Source organism: Cupressus sempervirens, chromosome 1 (genome assembly GCF_028749045.1).
Source record: "Cupressus sempervirens isolate cs-2001-9-10 chromosome 1, ASM2874904v1, whole genome shotgun sequence".
Taxonomy (NCBI): Eukaryota; Viridiplantae; Streptophyta; class Pinopsida; order Cupressales; family Cupressaceae; genus Cupressus; species Cupressus sempervirens.
The window spans coordinates 448,366,442-448,385,837 of NC_143118.1; the positions used below are offsets into that span (position 1 = coordinate 448,366,442).

The 19,396-nt window shown below is 35.7% G+C and overlaps 1 protein-coding gene across 2 annotated transcripts; it reads left to right on the top strand.

Moving 5' to 3' along the window:
* Positions 1-11,624: 11,624 nt before the first annotated feature.
* Positions 11,625-18,895, top strand: LOC149578237 (V-type proton ATPase subunit c1-like). Of its 2 annotated transcripts, XR_016364247.1 has the most exons (4): positions 11,625-11,777; positions 16,909-17,194; positions 18,414-18,602; positions 18,810-18,895. XR_016364247.1 is itself a non-coding variant. In XM_089827906.1 (3 exons), the coding sequence occupies exons 1-3, from the start codon at positions 11,696-11,698 to the stop codon at positions 18,544-18,546; spliced, it is 501 nt and encodes a 166-aa protein (XP_089684032.1). In that variant the 5' UTR covers positions 11,625-11,695; the 3' UTR covers positions 18,547-18,895. The 2 variants fall into 2 exon arrangements, 1 of the variants encoding a protein (XP_089684032.1); XM_089827906.1 differs by having other exon boundaries at positions 18,414-18,895.
* The last annotated feature ends 501 nt before the right edge of the window (positions 18,896-19,396 follow it).

Below are 19,396 nucleotides of genomic sequence, written 5' to 3' on the forward strand. Positions count from 1 at the left end.
TTTGTCTCAAGGGTTCAAATTTGAAAATAAGGTAACCCTATAAGCTAGCTTCATTCTTTAGCCCAAAAAATAGTATAAAAGGAAGGTTGGGAACCTAATTTGCATATCTAAAGACATCTATACACACATGAACCTAACACTCAAGCTAGAGTAATTCACAAGGCATTCAAACATTCATCAAGAATTCAAGGTGTTATCAAGTCCCAAGGATGTACTGTGAGCATTTCCTCTTCAATATCTAGCACTTTGTTTATCATCAAGGGAGGAGATCTACATTGTGACATTAATCTTTATCTTATTTCTTTATGCACATCTACATTCATGGTTCTTTGATTTGGTATTGGTTAGATCAATTGCATTTGTGGAGATCTCCCACATCCACCATTAAAAATTTAACATCAATAACATTCAAGCAACATAACATCCTTAAATTGACAAGGGTTTCATCAAGTAAGGTGAATATCTACATTTTTCTAACTCCTTTACATGCTTTACCTTTTATGTCATTTCAAAGTTAAATCCTAAACAAGGATTTGATGAAGGCAAGACCGTTCCCTGTAACAAAAAGAAAATTTTCTTGTGTGTAGGAACATGGTATGCTTTATTTCCTTCACACTGCTAAGATCAAGGTAGAATCCTCTCTCCAAGGTGATTCCTGGATGTACAATGAGTTAATGACTTTGAAAAAAAGAATGGGAAAGATGCAACAAGGCCAAGAAACTGACCGGGCTAATATCATCCAATTGGAAGTTCAGGTTGGCAATATCCTAGAGAAGTTAAAGGAATATGAACATGAGCCTTGTCTTTTGATCAAAGAGAGTGGTAATAAGACGGAACAGGTCACTTCAAGCATTTGTGCGGCTGTTGCTAGCTTAGGTAAGAGAAATAATGAGGAAATCATGTCTCCTGGTGGGCCAAGCAAAAGAACAAGACTGAGTTCAAGGAAGAAAGACTGAGTTCAAGGAAGAAGGTGATTGAGGCAATTAGGGGATCTGGGTTCTCTAGTGCTAACATTATCCAAAACATTGCAGAGCTAAGCAAGGAGGTGGTGAAAATGATCAAGGAGTTGCAATAGCTGGTGGTGGTGGTTCTAGTAACTAATCTCTATTTTGGGTTTCTTAATTGGTTTTTCTTCCTTTTGTTTAAACTCTAGGTTTCAGGTCCTTGTAAAACCTAGTTTTGATTTATGGCCCTTTTTGTGGTTTCAGGTCCCTGTAAAACCTAGTTTTATAACTTTCATACTATAGGTTTCAGGTCCTTGTAAAACTTGGTTGTTCTTATTTGAACATCTTTTGTTTTTCTGTTAAGGGTTTCGGGTCCCTTAAAAATCTATTTTTACCTTAATCTAAAACATGGTATTGGGATTATGAATTTTAGATCCAAAAACTAATAGTCAAGAGCTTTAGGAAAAATATGGCTAACTTTGTTTATGTGCTCTATGAACATGCCCATCATCCCATAACCCTACCAATAGACTTCACCCAATCAACATGTACCTAGAGATCTAAGATCTTTTAGAGTTTTTTGTTCAAATCATAGATATGTAGCCAGATTTCCTATAGCAGTTGCAAATCCACATTTTTTCAAGAAGAAAGGTACTTTCCCTACACATTTCAAGGTCAATTTTATTCCTTCTTTTAATCTCATATCATAGATCTATTTCCATACTTTAATTGGACTGATTATATACATAATTATCCTAGATCTATCAGTTGATTCAATTTACATTCACATTGCTTATCCAAGGTTAATGGACCTTGCATGCAAGAGGACTTGCTTGCACACTTCCTTAGGATAATTTGGGTTTGGTATTAACATCCATTCATTTTATTTGGGTTTTGATAATTGTGTGAATTTATTTATTATGATCATATTATAGATTGTACATGCTTTATTTGTATAATGCATCTCTTATTATAAGTAGAATATTGAGTATTAATATTGAATCTTTTGTGGTTAGGTCCTCTAATCTTCTTGCAAGTTTATTAATTATGTGGTTAGACCACTATAATAGGAACCAATTACTAAGGTCAAAACCAAAATGAGAAGAATTGGTAGTATAACCAAGAAATATAAAGGAATAAGACTAGATAATGAAATAAATTAAGACCTAAAACTATAAAAAGTCCACCACCAAGAAAGTCAACAATATAACAAGGATAAGAAAATTTAATTACTAAAAAATAAATCCATTAAGAGTGTAAGAATTTGCCTAAGGGCAAGATTCACCCAGGAACTAAGAACTCAAACACAAGCACACAGTAGACCAAAGTAGATAGAGTATGATCAGAATGACAATGCATTTAATAACTGGTTGAGAGTACACTAGGAGTGCCTAAATATAAAGGCCTCTAAGATACATCTAGAATGCCTTGTAATCAGCACCATGATGTGTCATACAATCAAGCACATGTCCACCAAATACGGGTTATCCTCCATTAAGCATGGAAGTAAGTGTGATGATGAGAAGATAAGCCTACAAGGGTGTGACATGCAAAATAGTGTTGTAGACATCATGTGCTTAAATAGAGTTGTGTACTCCTGTGTTGTCTACATGACAACTCACAAAGGTGTGCAAACTCCTAAGTGTCTCACAAATAAAGATAATAAAATAATGCAAAATAATTAAACAATGCATTAACCTAAGTAAACTTAAATAAGTGTAATAAGTAAATACTTATTTACACCAACACCCCCCCTTAAGTGCAACTTAGGGGAATGACCTTAAGCTTATGAACTAGGATGAAGATGCATAATGGGTCCCAGCTACTAGGCCATATTAGGTACCCATGTACATAATGAAGATGCAAATCTCCGATTAAGCGAGGAAAGAGGGAAAACCTCATGGGAAAAACCCTCCCCCAAAAAGAGAGATGAAAGAGGATGCATCAATGGATGGAGTAATCAAGACCCCCCCATTATGACATACATCTAGTATATACATAAGAGAATGAGAGAAGGAAGAGAGACAGAATAGGCTCCCCCCCAAAAGAAGAATGCCAACAAGTGAAAGCTACTCTGATGAAGAAGTTGGTCCATGAATGCAGAATGGTGTTCCTCCCCTTAGGAAGAAACAATGCCAAAGGTACACTCCTGAAGATGTATGGTGGCCCTGAAACCTGCTCAAGTATCCTTGTGTTGATGCTAAAGTTCACCCCTTCCAACTGTGCTGAAAAGAACAAATGCAGATCGGGCAAGGATGTTTGTTGAACCTGTTCCACTGAACCATCTGTCTCCTCAACTAACAAAGAGACCTCCACTAATTACTATTCATAAGGATCCACAATCACGCCAACCTATTTAGATTGATCATGTAGAGAATGGATATGAGGGTCAGAGTGAGCCCTCACAACAACTGTAGAAGAATCATCACCAATGAGAAGATGTGAGTCCTCAAGTTTGTCTCCCAAGTCAACTGAAGCTGGAGCTGGAAGACGAGATGTACCATGTTGTGATGGACCTTTCACTGTGGCAATATAAGCATGTGGACTAGACTGATGTGACCTCTCACTACAACTGTCGATAGAACTCCACGCGTCTGAACCTGTTGAAGCACTATCGCTAGTGTCACTATCAGTTTTCACTGTGTATGAAGTGTGGAGAGGAGTAGAGGACAAGCTGGGAGAACTTTCCTCAAAGTGAACATCCTTCTCCACAAAAATCTCATAAGTCTCTGGATCCATAAGTCTATAAGCCTTCACATTGTCTTCATACCCAATAAAGGTACAAGGCCTAGGTGTCGGTGCCTTGCAACTCCTAGAAGATAGGTTTGCCCATGCTGGACAACCAAAGACTCTAAGGTGACTCACAAGTAGTTTTCTACTGCACCATGCCTCAAAAGGAGTCTTGCCATCTAGGGCTGGACGAGGAGACCTGTTAAGTATGTGAGTAGCACTACTAATGGCTTCAACTTCTAATGTAGGATTGAGAGACTTGGCCTTTATCATGCAACTTGCCATGGTCTTGAGAGTCCTAATCCTCATAGCTTCAACATCTATCTTGTGCAGACTGAATGCTAGTGAGTTCTGAAGATCAATCCCCTCAATTCTGCAAAAGTTCTTAAGTCTTCTGTCTACATATATGTTCTCATTGTCCACTCTTAATACCTTGATGGCTTTCCTTGACTTGTGTTCAACACGAGTCTTGAAGTCTTGAAGCTTATGAACCACTCCATTCTTATGATGAAGGAAGAAGACCCAAGTGAATCTCAAAAAGTAATCAACAAATGTGAGTATGTAGTGGCCTTGGCTGACTGAAGTCACTACAAAGGGTCCTACTAACACCATGTGAACTAGCTGAAGAACAACTGGAGCTCGAGAAGACTTCCCTTTATCATACTTTTCCTTGAGATTCATATCCACTGAACAAAATGAACACTCTCCCTTAGAAAAGTTGATATTAGGTAGACCTTTGACCATATGTTTTGAGCAAAGTTGCTGAAGAGAGCGAAAGTTGAGGTGACCAAACCGCTCATGCCATAAGTTGATTTGTGAAGTAAAGTGAGTTAACAAGGCTTGGGAAGGACTCTTAGGCACAAAGTGGGAGCAGGAGTATAACCTCTTGTCATCATTGACTTTTCCCACTGCTACCAAGGAATCATCTTCGAGACTTCGCACCATCACTAAATCTGGAAGGAACTCAACCTTATGACCATCTCCTAGGTGAGTGATTTGGTAAACTGATAGGAGATTGGAGCTTAGATTTGGAACGTAGAGAACATCTTTGAATTCCCCATCTTCCATTTCTACATGTCCTTTCCCTTCAACTTCCATCTTAGCATTGTCTCCCACGAAGATGTGTAGCACTTTGACTGCTTCAATGAAGAAAATTCTTCCCTTGAAGAACCCATATGGTAAGAGGCACCTGAGTCAAGTATCCATTCTGAAGAAGAAATTGAGTTTTCCATAAGTGGTTGACCTTTACCTTTTGAAGAGGTTGGAGTAGAATCCTTGGAAGTACTTGGCACTTGAATCTTGTTCTTCTTGAGTAGATTTTCTAACTCATTGATTCTTTTTGTCTTGCAATGATGCTCGTCATGAATTGGCTTTTTGCAGTATGCACAAAAGAGTTTGTCCTTCTTTTCATTACTTTCCTTCTTGTTTGAAGAAGAACCGCCTTGTTGAGAGGAGGATTGTTGGGTCTTAGATTGTGTTTTCTGCTTCCAGTGCTTCTTCTTCTTGTTGCTTTTTCCCCCTTGAGTTGATTTGTGATCATCACTAGCCACCAAGGCTTTGGTCTTAGATGACTTGAGAAGTCCAAAATCCACCAAGAAAGATTGTTCAACAATCAACATGTCTGCAAATCTATCAAAGGAAGGGTTCTGGTAAGCAAATCCCATGGTCAACCTGTGAGTATTAAAACTTGAAACAAAGTTAGCGTACTCAGAAGGTAGCCTCTTCAGGATGTGATGAATCAACCTATCATCCTCCATGGGATTTCCACAATCTTTAAGAAGTGCCCTATACTCATTGACTTTGATGATATAATCCTGAATTGTATCATAATTCTTAGGATCTAAGAGATCCTCAATCTAAAATCCCTTTTCTTCATCCACTTTACCATACAACTGTTCAAGTTTGTCCCAAGCTTCCTTAGATTCAGAACAATTTTTAATGTGGAAGAGAAGATTGCTATGTACACAACTCCTGATAACACCTAAAGCTTGTCGATCTTGTCTTTGCCAATCAATGAGTTCTTTAGCATCAATAGGTTTGGTAATTGTACCATCAACATACAAACTATATCCTTTTTCCATTAATCTACTCCATGTAATATCTTTCCATGTAGAATAGTTGCGTGAAGTTAGAGGAGGACATTTAAAACCCATGATGCAGAAATCAAAAGAGCACAAGAGAGAGACACACAAAACACAGTACACCCCCCCCCCTTTTCACTCAATCAAAAAACCCCCCCAAAAGAGATACTGTTGGCACTTTATAAGTAGTGCGTTTACAATGAGCCACTTGTCAAAATGAACAAAGTGGACTTTTTGATTTTGCTTTTACAATTGCCTTATGAGGCTTAAATCTATCACTTAAGCACTATAGCTTAGATTTACAATAATTCTGAAAAGAATCAAAGCTTTACAATACCAAAGAAGGCCTAATTCTGAAAGTGAGAAATTTGTCCACACAACCCTAGAATCTGACTTTAGATCTGGAAAGTAGACAAAAAAAATGCACTTTCAAAAAAAATGAAACTTGAAAAAGTAACCAAATGTGCTCGTACAGAGCTTTTGGAGTTGCAAAATGCAAGATTATGTAGGTACAATCACCAAGAAATGCAATTTTTGCAAAATCTATGCACCAAAACTAGAAAACAACACCACCACTAGAAAATTCAAGAAATTCTACCTGATTTAAAAAAAAATTGCACCTAAATCGGAGTCCAGATGTCCAAGTTATGGGCTCACAAATTCAGGTTGCCAAACTGAAAAGCAATCTAAAGATGGGTTTGGAAGGAAAATTGTGAGTTTAAATTTGATGGTCAAACGATTGTCAACATAGTTATAAAATGTCTGAAAATGACAATGAAACGGTCGTCAATTTGAAGACAATGTTTTGATGATGTAAGCAAAAAATGAACGCCCTGGCTGACATAGCAGATGACGTGTTGCTGGCTCAAATTTTTGTACTGTATGAAAATGGTGACATGTCAAAATATGGGTTCCATGGATGATGCGATAGTCCTGAGACTGATGTGGCTGTTCTCCGTGGACTGCACCCAATGTGGCAGTCAGGTGGGACTTGTGTCCATGTGTGCGGATCACATGGGTCCACGTGGAGGGTTTTCATGCGTTGCAAAATTTTGAGCGCAGGAGTTTCAATTTGCATGGAGGGCGAGGAATCTCCAACAAGATTCAAAATATGCTCTATCTTGCCGAGATCACAACTACGCGCTGCCGAAACAGTCTGCGGGGTGAGCAACTTTAAAATGTGACTGCTGGAAAATATGGAACCCTTGCCAAAAAATCGTGCAACAGTTGTTGAAATTCACTGCGAAGCAAGTGCCAAAAAATCCTTGAACAAAACCTTGTCACGCTCGCGGGAAATTTGATGCGCAATGCCAAAAAATGTGAAACAACGGCGGTCGGTATTCTTCCAAAAAGATCCCACATGTATCGTGTGCTAGTGCTATGTGCACTTTATAGGCACAAACCTGCGAAGGGTTTATCAAATAGCTGCCGCTGGTGGGAGTTTAATTTGCGATCGTCAGAGTTGAGGGTTGGCCGCAGAGGGGCTGCCGGTGTTTGTTTGACTGGTCGTCGAAAATGTTCCTCTGGTCATAGTGAGTATGAACGCAGATTTGCCTGCTGATTAAATAAGAAGCCCTGCGAATTAAAAGAGAGGAATATTCTGCCAAATTTAACCTGCGACAAATAATTACCTCCAAAAATGGCAGATCCGGGGTGTCACTACCCGGGTCTGCAAAAAAAATTTCTCTGCTGGTGCCCGAAAGGGCAAAAAAATTTCTACTAATTCTGACAAAAATTACAAAGAAATAAATAGATCCGAAAATTAAATCACAGATCTAAAAAAGACCATACCCATAGTGCAAATTTGATGTTGAACACTCCCAATTTCTGCAGCACTCCGGATTCGAGCTAAGGTGAAGAAACAAGCGCAGTCTCGAACGGCTATGTGATGAGAAAATCTCCAAGTTTTTCTGATACCATGTAAGAGTTTGCCTAAGGGAAAAATTCACCTAGGAACTAAGAACTCAAACACAAGCACACAATATACCAAAGTAGATAGAGTATGATCAGAATGACAATGCATTTAATAACTGGTTGAGAGTACACTAGGAGTGCCTGAATATAAAGGCCTTTGAGATACATCTAGAATGCCTCGTAATCAGCACCATGATGTGTCATACAACCAAGCACATGTCCACCAAATATGGGTTATCCTCCATTAAGCATGGAAGTAAATGCGGTGATGAGAGGATAAGCCTACAAGGGTGTGACATGCAAAACGGTATTGTAGACACCATGTGCTTAAATAGAGTTGCGTACTCCTATGTTGTTTACATGACAACTCACAAAGGTGCGCAAACTCCTAAGTGTCTCACAAATAAAGATAATCAAATAATACAAAATAATTAAATAATGCATTAGCCTAAGTAAACTTAAGTAAGTGTAATAAGTAAATACTTATTTACACCAACAAAGAGGGAAGTATACAATTAAATATGATGACCATTGTTCAAAGTCAAATAAACAAACGAAACATGAGAAATTTAAATTATGACAAAAACAAGATAAAGAAAGAAAGAAAAGATGCAAACAACCATGTTATAAAAGGTTAAAAAATACATACAATAAGAAGCCAAAAGAGATGCTAAATAAGAAGTACTAATCTAACAAAATCATTGCATCAAATAGGTAAGACAATGTGAAGTTAAGTGGATAAAAGTCAATGAAAGAAAACAAGAACAAAAACTAGCCACAAAAATTAAACCAAGAATGAAAATATAACAGCCAAGTCTTAACAAATGAAATTCCTTTACCTTGGCATATCACTTTTTTTTATTAGTAATATTTCACTTTTGATTGGAGCTATGAACCAATGAGACCACAAATCTGAGGAACCTCATCCATGAGTCCAACACCCAAGACCTAGGGGCACAAAAACCCAACATGGACTCCAAGCCCAAGAGATGCAACCAATACACTCCCAACATGGGTTTGACATAGGTCCTTGAGCACTCCTACCCTAACAATAGTTTGAGAGTTGAACACACACCCTTATGTCCATCTCTATTAGCTTGAATGTTGTTTGACATGAACTTTGTAAACTCCATCTCCTTTCATGTGCACTAATACATCAACATTAACACTATCCTTATCTCCACGAACACACCAACCTAGGTGGGCCCCATTAACATATAGATTGATTTGGGCCAGCTAGGTATTTGATCCTTGGTTGCACCATTAATAGTACAACCATAATACTACAACACCACAAGGTGATCCTTTACGTATCACTTTCTAGAAAAGAGGGGTTAATAGATTATTAATAAAAAAATAACATTGCAATGGAACAAGAACCAACAAGCTCAATAATATGCCAAATAGAAAAAGAGAAAACAAACATCTAATGAAGGTTTTCCTTAGACTCCCAAGTAATATCACATGTCCTTCATAACTAGCTCTTTCAGAATTGAATAATACTCTATGGATAAGTGTCCCTTATCCTTGACATTCCACACCCCCATTTTCTTAGAATCCCATTTTGTAAAGCAAACTACTTTCTTAATCCATTATTGAGGAATTTGATAGAAGGTAATAAAGTCTAAAGATATGAAAATTCTAACAATGTGCTAGATCACTAAAGTTAATTGTTAGTACTTTGCCTCTATTTGTCACTTATTCAAAATAGCTATGAATCATATTTATAAACAATCTTTCATCATCCAAGGACACAACATCACTCTAGAACATAAAGGATAGCAATAACTTCCATAAAGTTGTTAGTATGGTGACATTTTAGAACACATAACAAAAAAATGGATAACCTTGAATTATATCTACCAACTCCACCAATCTCAACATGCCTAGGATTACCTCCCAAAGAAAAATGAATAATTGAAAGGATAATAAAATACTTAAATAAAAGAAATTTAATTAAGGTGGAAATGTATGCTTTTTTATTTTTTTTTGAAATTACAAAGATGGAAATGATTTAAGTTTTATTAAATAATAAAATTATGCAAGCAAATTTAGAGGAATAAATGTTGCACAATAATGATAAATGTACTAGTCTATAAATAGTGTACATTATTTCCTTGATAACCCTAAGTGCCTTATGAAACTTTTCAAGGATGTTGGAATCGTGACATAAGATTTACAAGGTAGATGGCAACTTTAATCTTAACATACATAGGTGTGATGAATACACATATCATGTAAATGTGTGGTGATGTGAATTATATGAATAAGACTGAAGGGTATTCAATGCTTGTCTTTAACTTGATTTTGAATTGCCATCTTAAGGTTACTAGGCAAAAAATAAGTTTTAATGACTTGACTACTTCTACCACATAAACCTCTTCATTAATTGATTAAGAAATTCATACCACGAAAACATGTGTTATTACATTTAGCTAGTTAACATTTATATAAAGCTGGGCACTACAATATATAGTCAAAGAGGTATGAGAATATGTACTTTAGGCAAGTTGATAACATGAGTCAATGAATTTAACTCAAAAGTATATAGTTAGTAATATCATAAATTGACTTCTTATAAAAAATATCTCCTACCAATCAAATAATGAACTAAAGGACCTCTATAATGAATACTTCACAAGACACAACACTTACTAAAAGTTTTACAAATAAAATAATAAACAAAGTAGACTTAACCTTAAAAAAAATCCAAAATTATAAACACTTTAATTATATAAAAACTACATAAAATTTGATAAGTAGGAGATAATTTCCACAGCAAGTCAAATTGTGATATTAATATCAAGGTTTAACTATGTGATTTTTGAGTCAAACTCATTGACCCATGTTTCATGACTAGTGATTCAACATGAATCCATCTCTCATGAGAATAAATGGAACACTTAGCACTCATTGGATCTAGGTGATGCTCATAGGGGTGAAGCACCGAGACTTCCTGGGATGTCACCCATCCCAGTACTACTCTAGCTTGAGCGTGCTTAGCTACAAAGTTTCCTCCATGGTCAAACTCAAAGCTTGTAACCCCATTTGCAAAACCTTCACCAAGTGTTGTGCCTTATGAACCATTCATTAGAAAGCCCCTTAAACTCATCAATTGATAAATAGGAGATAATTTCCATAGCAATTCAAATTGTGATATTGCTATCGAGATTTAATTATGTGATTTTTGAGTCAAACTCATTGACCCATGTTTCATGAGTAGTGATTCAACATGAATCCATCTCTCATGAGAATAAATGAAACACTTAGCACTCATTGGATCTAGGTGATGCTCAAGCCTCACAGGTGTGAAGTACCGAGACTTCTCGGGATGTCACCCATCTCATTGCTACTCCAGCCTTAGCGTGCTTAACTACAGAGTTTCCTCTATGGTTAAACCCAAAGCTTGCAACCCCATGTTGAATCACTACTCACAAAACATGGGTCAATGAGTTTGACTCAAAAATCACTCAGTTAAATCCTGATAGCAATATCACTACATAAAATTTACAGTCACAATCACAATTATTACACAATCACACTCATTAAACAAACAAACAAATAAAAAATATTTAAAAAAAAATCTAAATATTTTTATATCTCCATTATACATTTTCATCTTGCAATGAATGATCTGTTTTTCCTTATAGAATGAATAAGATTAAAAAAAAGTTTGTAGGCTGCCCATGAATTTACATTTACAATTTAGATCATCGTAATCTTTAAACCTAGAACAAAATCTCACTCACAAAAATGAGAAACAAAAACAAAAACAAATTACAAATAAGAATTCGATGACCACGATTGTTTCCATCATTATTGGGTTTCTCTATTTTTCACGGGCCAAGTAACCTGACAGGCCGGTACACCGGTGGGATAAGCCGGTATCTACAAAATTCGTTCACGCCAAACAGCCCCTCAGTATAAAATATTTGAAGAGATCGAGTCCCATTCCGAGCTCATTTAATCTTGGATTCTCTCTGTAAAAGTGATAATTGCTTGAAACAGCATCAGATCTGGTAAAACATGGCGGCAATTGATTTCAGTGGAGATGAAACTGCTCCTTTCTTCGGATTTCTTGGCGCTGCGGCAGCCCTCGTTTTCTCATGTACAATTTCTAAACCCTCATCATTTTCTGCTACTTCAGATGTTCCTAATACAGCCCTGTATTGCTTATATGACAATTTTGTTATCGAGAACCAATCTAGGTGTAGATTAATACGTTTCACATTTTACCCTGTATTTGTGTTGGTGTTTGATTTAGTGGGGATCATCAATTGCAATGATAAAATCTAGATTTGTCCTTTCTAGTCTTTTGATTGCACATGAGATTTTCCGATCTGCGGTCCGATTGTAGAATAATCCCCGACCTTGTGTCCGGTTTTATCCTGGCTTAGATTCCTATATGGCAGAGGTTTATAAATCTTCAATATAAAGTTCTTGATTTGATATGCTATCTGTTGAATCAAACAGCGATGCCAGTAAGTCCATCGTCCGCGGCCAGATATCTTGTTGTTCTCGTGCTAATGCATTTAGATTTGTATCCATTTACCTCTAGATCTCTATTTTAGCAGGCCCGATCATATGTTTAATCTTCCAACTCTGCATTCCTATGTGATCTCTATATAAAAAAACATTTATAGGAATATTAGTACTTAAAGTTATACTTATGTTCTGCACGGCCTTGTCTTTGAAAAAGGAACTCGGGGGTTCTCATAGGGTTGATTATATTTGTTGTGCTTTGGCTGAACGAAATCAATCCAGATCTTAGTGGATATCCAGGAGATGACACTCTACGCTGTGAGAACCTAGATATGTTACTTGACAGAAGCAATACTATGAATTAGAAATAACAGTTAGAGAACGAAACACATGCAGTATAATATAATTGGGCCACAAAACGGTATTAATCTATGTTATTTGTTTATCGCATGATCTTTTGAGATGTGTGGCTGGCTACTTTCTGCTAGGTATGCTCGTCATATGCCTGATTATACAGATGGACTACATACTATTGTAAAAATATGAAGGCATTAGGAATCATTATGTAAGTTGAAAAAGTTGAGCTTCCATGTGACTACTTGATTAATTTTGGCTATTGCTAAATGGCTTCAGATTTAACTGCTGGATCTGGCTTGTGGGTTGTTACACTGCAAGGGTAAGCTTTCAAATCATATGGGTGAGGCTTCCGCCCCTTTAAGGAGAACCGTATGACTTGATAGTACTGCATGTTGTGACAGGAATTCATTACTTTGATCTGTAGGTGTTGAGAATCCTGACAAGGTTAATGATGAAGATGTTAGAGTCCTTGGTTTTTCTTTGATGTTGCCATGTTCAATCTGACCATATTGCGTCAGTGGAAAATTGTGTACACTGTCTGTTGGAGACGGATTGATTATCTTAGAGATATCACAAATATTGGGAGAATCTTTGCAAATATAACAGGCCTTGGGAATGATTGGGTAGTATCACTAAAATTTTTAATTGCAGTTGGAGAATCTATTTAATATAGATTCTTCAAGGGTTGGTTTCTGTTAAGTTAACAACAAGCTTTTCTTTCACTTCCATCGATAAGGAATAGAAGCACTAAAGTTGATAATGGAGGCTGCAGAGGCTTTGGGTGTGCTTTGATGGAGTCACATTCAATCAATCTATATAGAAGCTTTGTGTGTGCTTTGATGGAGCCACATTCAATCAATCTATATAGAAGCAGTGGAAAAGTGTGTATACCATCTATTGGAGATGGATTTAGTTTTATAGATACCACAAACTTCAAGGAAATGTTTAGAAAAATAATTGGCCATGAATATGGCTTTATAGTATAACCAGTATTGTAGTTGGAGATTCAATTTTAATTACATTAATTTCTCATAAGTAGATAACAATCTAATCCTTCATTTTGATAAAACAAGGAATAGAAACATCAGAGTTGATTGTTCTGATATTTTCCTAGAAGACTGCAGCTTCAATACTGGTGCAATCTTTAATTTTGGGGATTTAATACAACATGTATAACGGAGTGTGTGATGGGTTGAAAATTTTGGTTATCAGTGTAGAATCCTTCCTAATCTTTGACTGATAATAATCTTTATGGGCATAAAAAAATGTTAGCTTGGGATCTGGTTAAAGTGTCTTGTAGTTTATTTACATCTTACATGGAAATAATAGATTCAACTTATTAGACGATCAGGAAAAAAGTAACAAATGGTAAATCCTCAGAAATAAGTTCCTTCGGAAATTTACTTCTTATTCTATACCTATAGTAGCAATTTCAATTAAAAACCACGAGAGGCTCAATAAATATGAAACATGCATGACCGGAAAAAAGAGAAAATAAACAAAGAACAACTTAAAAGAAGTTGAAATATTGCATTTGGTCTTAACACTAGGTACGGTAAAATCTTGACTTATTTGAACCCTAATAATGTCCAAAAGGTTGGCTAATGGGAAAAGATACAAAGGGGTAGGCTCAAAATGACGAATTACATTTACTGCTCCTCTGCTTGGTAAGATTGTTAAAGTTGCTTTGGCACTATGTTAACACATTTGGTTTTTATCCAACAAAAATAAAAAATCTTCCAAGAAAATATCCCAATAATTTGTATAACATAAGGTTAGTGGGTTGGCTTATAGAAGCATTTAATGATTTGAGGATTAAATTGGCAAACCCAAAGTGTAGGATGTTTTTTTTTTGATCTGGAAAAAAATTGGAAGAAAGTCAAATTTACAGAAAACAGTAAAAAAATAAAGAAAAACCATCGAAATACTTAAAGAAAATAAAAAAAATTAAAGGGCATTTCCATAGTATATATTTATTGAGAGCAAATAAAATATAGAGTTTAACCAATTAATTGTAAAAAATAGATGGAATTGTACAAAAGCCATTGGATTTTCTTTAATGTGTTTGTGATTTCCTTGCAGCAGTAGCTCTAAACCTGCACTAAGTGCATTACCTAGCTTACCTCGTGGTTCTCTCCGATCATCACAATCCATGTGGAGAGACTTAAACTTTTCTTTAAGGTCTAAACTCCCATTTACTTGTTTGTCACTGCATGAAAGCATTAAGACTTGTACTAGCAAATCTTGGATCTTAATGTATTACATATTCTTTCTACTCTGACCTTTCTAAGCTGGGACTCTTTCTGTGAATGTATGGCTGCTCTCTGATCCTGAGGTTCATCACCTGTCTTTCCAAAATATTATTGGTTTCACAAGCTATTGTTGTAATGGAGTTGTTGTGTATCATTCCATCATTATGTATTTGATTGCATATTTCTTCTATTGACTTCAAATTTTTCTCTGCCATCTGGTTTCCTCATCACTGTTCTTGGAAGTTTCATTGACCTTGTATCACTCCTACACTTCAGATTGCACATTTGTCTTAACCTTTTGACAAGAACACAGGTTTCAAGGCTTCCTTTCACTGTTTTATGACAGTCAATAGGACTGTTCTGCCTACTTCTTCTCTTTGTCATGATATCATCTATCCTAGTGCATATTACTTAAGGTACTCTTTATCATTATGTCTATTCGTTGCCTAATATATGATCAGATCTCTATTTTCTTCTAACAGTGAATAGTTCTTATCTCTTGACTATGAATATTACCTTCAAATGGTGAGGAATTAATTACCTTCAAATCGTGATATTTTTACCCCTTAAAATCTGTGAATATCTCCCTATCTATCTAAGAACATTGTCTATATCTTTGAAAAATATGACCAATTAAATCCAATAAAATCCTTGAACGAAAACCTCTTCACTCTTCTTATTTCTCACCAATGGTCTAAAGAAATTCTAAAGACATTTCATATTCAATGTGACTTTTCTCTCATAAATCTTGAATGGAGACTGAAAAATACCAACATTGAGTAGGGCTTTATGAATATGCATGGAACCCTTCCTTTAATGTGATCCTTTTCTTGATCATCATGTTGAAGGCCTCTTAAAATCTGTATTGTGGTCTTTTGGGCAATAAATTTGGCTGTATTGAGTACCGAATAATCAGGTATAATCATGATTTTTTGCAGTTTTCTGCTTCTGTGGACTGTGGTCCTATGTTGATCTACAATAAAAGATTAAGCATATTATCAAGGTATGGTTACTGTATATCAAGGATTGACCACTCAGATACTGCACACAATTGTTTTTTACAATCTTATGGACAGTACGTGGGGTGAACATACTTAAGTTCTGCTGCAGGAAGAGGTAAAAATTTATTTGATGGTGTTCAGAAATTTGCACCCCTTGAACTATTGGGAGTATGGGTGCTACGTCAGATTCTTACATTCCCAACTGCTTATCATGATTCAATGAGAACATCCACTGATCCTGTAATGCTTAACGTTGAAGACTATAATTCATTGTCGGTTCAATGAGAAGTTGAATAGCTGCCGAAAATTATCAGTGATCAAAAGTAATTATCCATTTAGAAGGACACGTCAAAATATAAAGAGCGATTGATGATACTATTAAAACTTCATTTGTTTATTTGATCAATAGAGCCAATAACGTTAGGGGGAAATACTGAGTCTAAGACATCCACTGTTACGGACATAATAGTTTACATCATCTTCCTATCCTTCACGGAAGGTCTTGACAGCAGAAATGATGCTGTTGGTGGAGTAATAATATGATTGAAGACAAATATATTCAAGGGGAGATCGAATACCAAATAGAAAATAGAATGTATATATATATATATATGAATCATTATTATATTAATTAATCTCACAGGTTTATCCCACTAAAGCTACCAAACATCAACATTCATCTTCAAAAGCATGTCTTTTATATTTGGAGTTCGATTCATATGTAGTATTCTGGTACATATTAGAAGCTTATCTTGTGACCCTGAAGTTTTACAATTTTGAACAAGGATTCCTGATATCACACTAAATGTTTTCTTTTTTGCTCGGTAAAAGGCTCTGTAGCAACTTAATTTGAGACAAGGATTCCTGATATCACTCTAAATGTTTTATCTGTTCATTAATATGAAATATAGAATGCATAATATCTGTGTTGGATATAATGTTTTTAGGACTTATGCTGGAAATGCTGTCCTGTCGTAGTTTCTTAATGAGTTATGGGTTGCCTTATAGTAAATTAAGTTTCTTATAATCTCTGGTATTCTAAAGTGCATACAGCAGGATTTAAAGGTATCTTTGGTTTTTGTTTGCTTCTTGAGATCTTCGACATGCTATACATAGCTTAACATGCTCCCTGGATGATCCTGTTCAGGTATGGGAGCAGCATATGGTACAGCAAAGAGTGGAGTTGGAGTTGCATCAATGGGTGTTATGAGACCAGAACTTGTGATGAAATCCATAGTACCAGTTGTTATGGCTGGAGTGCTTGGTATATATGGTCTGATCATTGCAGTCATCATAAGCACAGGAATCAACCCCAAGGCTAAATCATATTATCTGTTTGATGGGTATGCCCACTTATCATCAGGTCTGGCTTGTGGTCTGTCTGGATTGTCTGCAGGAATGGCAATTGGCATTGTAGGTGATGCTGGTGTCAGGTATGGTTTTTCATTTTATTTTGCACAACATTTATTCTTGTGTTCGCCATCCATGTAAAGGGGAGCCCATTTTCTGTCCTGATAATATTATATATATTATAAATGATCAAGGGATATGAAAAGGAACATTTTAATGCTTTAACTTGAAAATTTCTTATGTCAGATTTTTTTGTTTAATTTTGAACATAATATTTTCTTGCATTTGCTATCCATGTAAAAGGAAGCACATTCTAATATCAAATTAAAATAAACTTTCATTTATGACTTGGAAAGTGCTAGGTACATTTATCATATAATATGAGGGTTCATTCCTCATTTTAGTTTTGTATTCAGATGTCTTCATGTTTGAAATGGTTTAATTGCTATTTTTTACATGATTTTTGACATATCTAATTTGTTCCTAGAATCTAAGGCTTTCTCTCCATCATATGTAACATTCCAAGAATAAATTGGTGTTTTTCTGATTCCACGCACAGTTTAAAATATATTGCAGGATAATCTTAACTGCTTTTAGAAGAAGCGGCATATGCCTGAGACAGAAGGAAACCTGAAAAGCGTAGTAGTCTGTATATCTGATCACCCATATATATCCTTCTAACACAAATACACCAAACCCATACATTATTGTATAATATGAGGGTTCATTCCTCATTTAGTTTCATGTATTCAGATGTCTTCATATCTGAAATGCCTTTAGTTGTGATTTTTTACATGATTCGTGAAATAGCAGGGAGGAATACTAAACACAAAGGACATAATTATTTTCTTCTAGAAACTAGGGTTTTCTGTGTGTCTTTTTCATACTAACATCACAAGAATACATTGGTGTTTTTATGATTCCATGCACAGTTAAAATATATTGCAGGATAATCTTAACTGCTTTTAAGACAAGCAGCATATCTCTGACCCAAAATTCAAGGTCATAAACTGGTGAGGAAAGCCTAAGAAGCATGGTAGTCTGTACATCTGGTCATCCATATAGATTTGTATAACACAAAGACACCACACAAAGTCAAGTAACCCTTCTTTGTTAAGCTCAAATACACTAATTTGATATCAGTTTGTAAAACTAGGAATTCTATTTTATTGCGTAAATGCACTTGTGTCCTAAAGTTATATTTATTGTGGCTATTTACATTTTATTGAGTGAGATCAGAGCAATATTTGATGATTTGAGTGTATGCTTTGTCACTCACTATGGTTTTCTGAATATTGACAGAGCAAATGCACAGCAGCCTAAGTTATTTGTGGGTATGATCCTCATACTCATTTTTGCTGAGGCACTTGCGTTGTATGGTTTGATCGTTGGTATTATTTTATCATCCAGAGCTGGTCAGTCAAGAGCTGAGTGAAACTTGTGATCTTACTGCAATCCATTTGCTGGGAGCTTTTTTTTAAGGAAGACCATGTAAGAGATTCATGGTGGTTGCTATCTTTGTATATTTTTCAATTTTTAGGTCATTATAAACTTAATTATGCTCATAGGTCTGACTTCTATGTGAGTAGAATATTCTTTTACTGCGCCTTGGTGGGCATTTATTGTACCCATTAACTCATGGTTTTGGATCCAGTTGCCCTCATATCTTTAACGTGAATCTGGTTTTTGCTTAATCAGGCATGCAACTATGAATGCTACTTTTCTTTTCAGACAACATTGACAAATTTCTCCTCGGAAATCAATAAACTACTAAATTTATGCCATCATTTTTCTTGTTTTTAAATGTGTTTTTGTCTGAATGACTGCATCTGTGTACAGTCTTATGGTTTGATTCATTGGTAACAAACAGATCATGATTTCTGATTGACTGGAACAAAATTCATGAGAGCACATTATTGCACTAATGGGATACAGTTGAAGTGAAGATGGTTTTTTTCGTTGCTTAATGAGGAACTTGATCACTGTTGCAGTTCTAGTTACTAGTTACAATGCTCTCTCAAGTATTATCTGTTAAATGGATGGAATTCAATCATAATCAATTATAAGATCATTTATTTTTTAGACTCCAGCTCTGGTAAATGGATGAAATAATTTGTTTAATGAAATTTTGCTTTGATAGTGAAGAGTCAAGTTTAGAGACTTGCAATGTTACTCTGCAACTTTTTTAAACAATAATCATCTTAGGCCTTAAGATTGGTTGCTTTTGAAATCTATTGACAAATACATTATACATTTCCATACTGAGTGTACATCCAAGTTTGCTA